At 53.6% G+C, this 3,090-nt stretch overlaps 1 protein-coding gene across 6 annotated transcripts in view; it reads right to left on the bottom strand.

Moving 5' to 3' along the window:
• The window catches only part of DTNB (dystrobrevin beta), a 121,634-nt gene that overhangs the window by 87,280 nt on the left and 31,264 nt on the right, over positions 1-3,090 (bottom strand). For all 6 annotated transcript variants that reach the window (XM_017743531.1, XM_017743550.1, XM_017743545.1 and 3 more), the window contains exon 8: positions 1,654-1,778. In XM_017743531.1, the coding sequence (XP_017599020.1) occupies positions 1,654-1,778 (125 nt within the window). The remainder of the gene's footprint in view (positions 1-1,653; positions 1,779-3,090) is intronic.

Raw genomic sequence — 3,090 nt, 5'->3', positions numbered from 1 at the left:
GGAAGGAAAGGCAATGCTGGGCTGGGAAGGAAAGGCAATGATGAGCTGGGAAGGAAAGGAAATGATGGGTTGGGAAGGAAAGGAAATGATGGGTTGGGAAGGAAAGGCAGTGATGGGCTGGGAAGGAAAGGCAGTGATGGGCTGGGAAGGAAAAGACAATGATGGGCTGGGAAGGGAAAGGCCATAACTGTGGGGAAGGAACAGGCAGTGCTGGGGTGGGAAGGAATAGGCAATGCTGTGGACAATGGGCAGCCCTGTCCTCGGGGTCTGATGAGCCATTTGTCTGGAGAAGTGGATGAATTCCTCAGGAGAATGGACTCCAGCTCTGAACTGAGCAGCAGCAGAACTGACCCCGAATTCTTCCCAGTTTGGGTGCAATTGCCCCGAGGAAACCAGAACAGAACTCATATTCCATGGAATCAGATCAATCCCTCACTGCACAGCCCCAAAGCAAGCGCTGGGAAAGGTGGGGAATCCTCAGGGAGGCAGGAACTGGAGGGAACAAGCACGGAGCAAAGCAGGAACCAGCTCCAAGCCCTGCTGGGACCAGCCCAGCGTGGAGCTACTGGTGCAGGCCAGGTCTGGAGCTCTACGCTGCTCACACCAGGAAGCCACACTACAAAAAGCTCTGCAGGTCTCACCTTTCCAATATTTTGGCAATTTAGGCTCCAGCTTTTCCTTAAGGAATGCCACACTGTCAAAGGAGTGAGCAGAAGAACCAGTCAATGGAACCATCGGGGTCTGGGAAGGGCCAGAGCAGCACAGCCGGACGTGGGACGGGCAGAGGGGAAGGGACATCCTTGGCCCAACACCCTGGGTTCCCCATTCAGGGACTGGGACACAGAAACTGCTGCCACAAGAATCTGGTACTCATGATGTCAAATAAACCCAGAGGAGCATCAACTCCCCTCACTCTCAGACTGCAAACGGCTCCGCACTCATGAAAATGGGAGTGCTCCATTTTCCTGGAATTAGATCCCAATGCTGCTCCTCCCCTCCTCACTCTCACCTACAGGGGTGAAGAGTTCATCTCCAGCCTCTGTAAGACACTAAGGTTTATTTGGAGTTTGTTTGGTTTTGTTTTCTCTCAGCTTTTACTTTCAAGGTGAAAAAGGAAGCAGAGTGACCTCAGGCTGCTCAAACCAGCACCAGTGCAGTGGGATTCCATTAAAACATCCCATCAGTGCCACGGGGAGGTCACACCACCAGCGTGACAATAATGCCATGGAGCTGGACCCACAGAGAGGCCATGGATGTGAGGCCAAGGCTCCAGGCAGCACGAGGAGCTGACCCCTGCAGCGTGTCTGACATTGCTCTGTATCATTTAATTGACAACAAATGAGAAAACAGAGCCTGATCCAACACAGGGATGAGTGAGAGGTGCCACTGATGGGGACAGGGAGATGCCAGAGCTGCAGGCAGGAACAGCCAGGCCTGGCTCCTCCTGCATCCACCACCTCCTGCAGCTCTTCCCTTCTAGAGGAGACTCTTCACGCCACCACAGCCTTCACATGATTTTCCAGAGAAATATTTATAACACAGCGTTGAAAATTCACCATTCCAAGCCCGGGGCTGCTCCCTGCCCCTCAGCCCGAGCCCGGCCAGGCACGAGGCTCAGTGCTGGGGAGGAGAGGGGGATTCGGGGGTACTCACACGATGTGGGCCAGGTCCAGGGGCTTCTCGGGCTGCTCGGGGAACAGCGGCCGGGGCGGCTCCCTGCTGGGCACACAGCCCAGGGATTTGCTGATGGCGTGGCTCAGCTTCTTCGCCGGGGATTTCTGGGATTGGGAACAACGACAGGAGCCGGGTGAGGCTTGGGAAGAGCAGGGTGCGGTCAGAGAGAGGCGTGAAAAATAACCCAAGTGTGGAAAAGGGCAGAAGGGCCAGAAATACCCTGTTACACCATTCCTGGGAGATGACACACACTGCACTGGGGAACGAGTTCTGGGAGGCTTTTAAGCGCTCTAATATTGGAAATTGAAAGTTTTAACAAAGTTATGTAACATTAGGAAATAAACCGATTACCTGGGGGTTCTCTCAGGAATTAAGCCCGGGGCAATCCCATCCCACTAAGGGACTTTTACACTCACTCTCTGAGCACAGAGGGTGCACTTTGAGAGGAGGGCAGAGGCCCCGGGGCAGGGGCAGGCACTTCCCAATTTTCTGTCCATTACAGGCAAGCCAAGGTGGGACACAGTGTTGGGACAGGCAGCAATGACTTCATCTCCTTTCACAACTTCCCTCAGTCGTGCTAAATGACCTCACAGGACCAGTGATCCGGGATCCTTGGGAATGCCGGGAGGAAGGCTGGTGCCAAGTGTTGCCACACCCACAGGAATGGGGACCTGCCCCAAGCCATGACCATTAACATGGGGTTTAAATCCCACATTGATTTACAAAATTAAGTCTGAAAATGATACTGCACCCACCAAGCTCCCATCAGTGATGTGGGAGGCCTGGTGATGGTCTTTTCCAACCGTAATAACTCCATGATTCCATGGTTATGGGAGCTCCTTTAGCTCCTCTCACTCACTGACATCCCAGGAAAGTGTAACCCCCTGGCTAATGACTCCTGTGGAATTCATTACAGCTCCTGCACAACATTCCAAAGTGCAACTGGGACCAATTCTCAAGGCACATTCAAATTAAAACTCAGATTAACATTGGTTCAGGCAGGAACCCAGGCTCCCCAGGACACGAGTTACACCCACAGCTACAGCAAATGCCATCAGTACCTGGCAATTCCTGACAATCAGCACCATTTACTACCAATGGAATAAACTGTAGGTAATTAATAAACCAGTGAGAGTCCCCAGCTCTGGGACCCCGGGCTTAGGCAGCATGGGCATGGCAAAACCAGGAACTCTTTTGGAGAGCTCGTGCACGAGGAAGTTTTCCTGCCCACGGACTTACGGTGTTTGTAGTAGCTTGGGATGCATCCAAAGGATAAAATCCCAGGATCCCTGAGGCTGGAAAAGCCCTCCCAGCCCATCGAGCCCAAGCTGTGCCCAGTCCCCACCTTGTCCCCAGCCCAGAGCACTGAGTGCCACCTCCAGCCCTTCCTGGGACACCTCCAGGGATGGGCACTCC

The sequence above is a fragment of the Corvus brachyrhynchos genome, unplaced genomic scaffold (assembly GCF_000691975.1).
Source record: "Corvus brachyrhynchos isolate BGI_N302 unplaced genomic scaffold, ASM69197v1 scaffold211, whole genome shotgun sequence".
NCBI classification, from domain to species: domain Eukaryota; kingdom Metazoa; phylum Chordata; class Aves; order Passeriformes; family Corvidae; genus Corvus; species Corvus brachyrhynchos.
The sequence above is the reverse complement of the archived record's forward strand: the minus strand, read 5'-3'. Positions and strand labels throughout refer to the sequence as shown.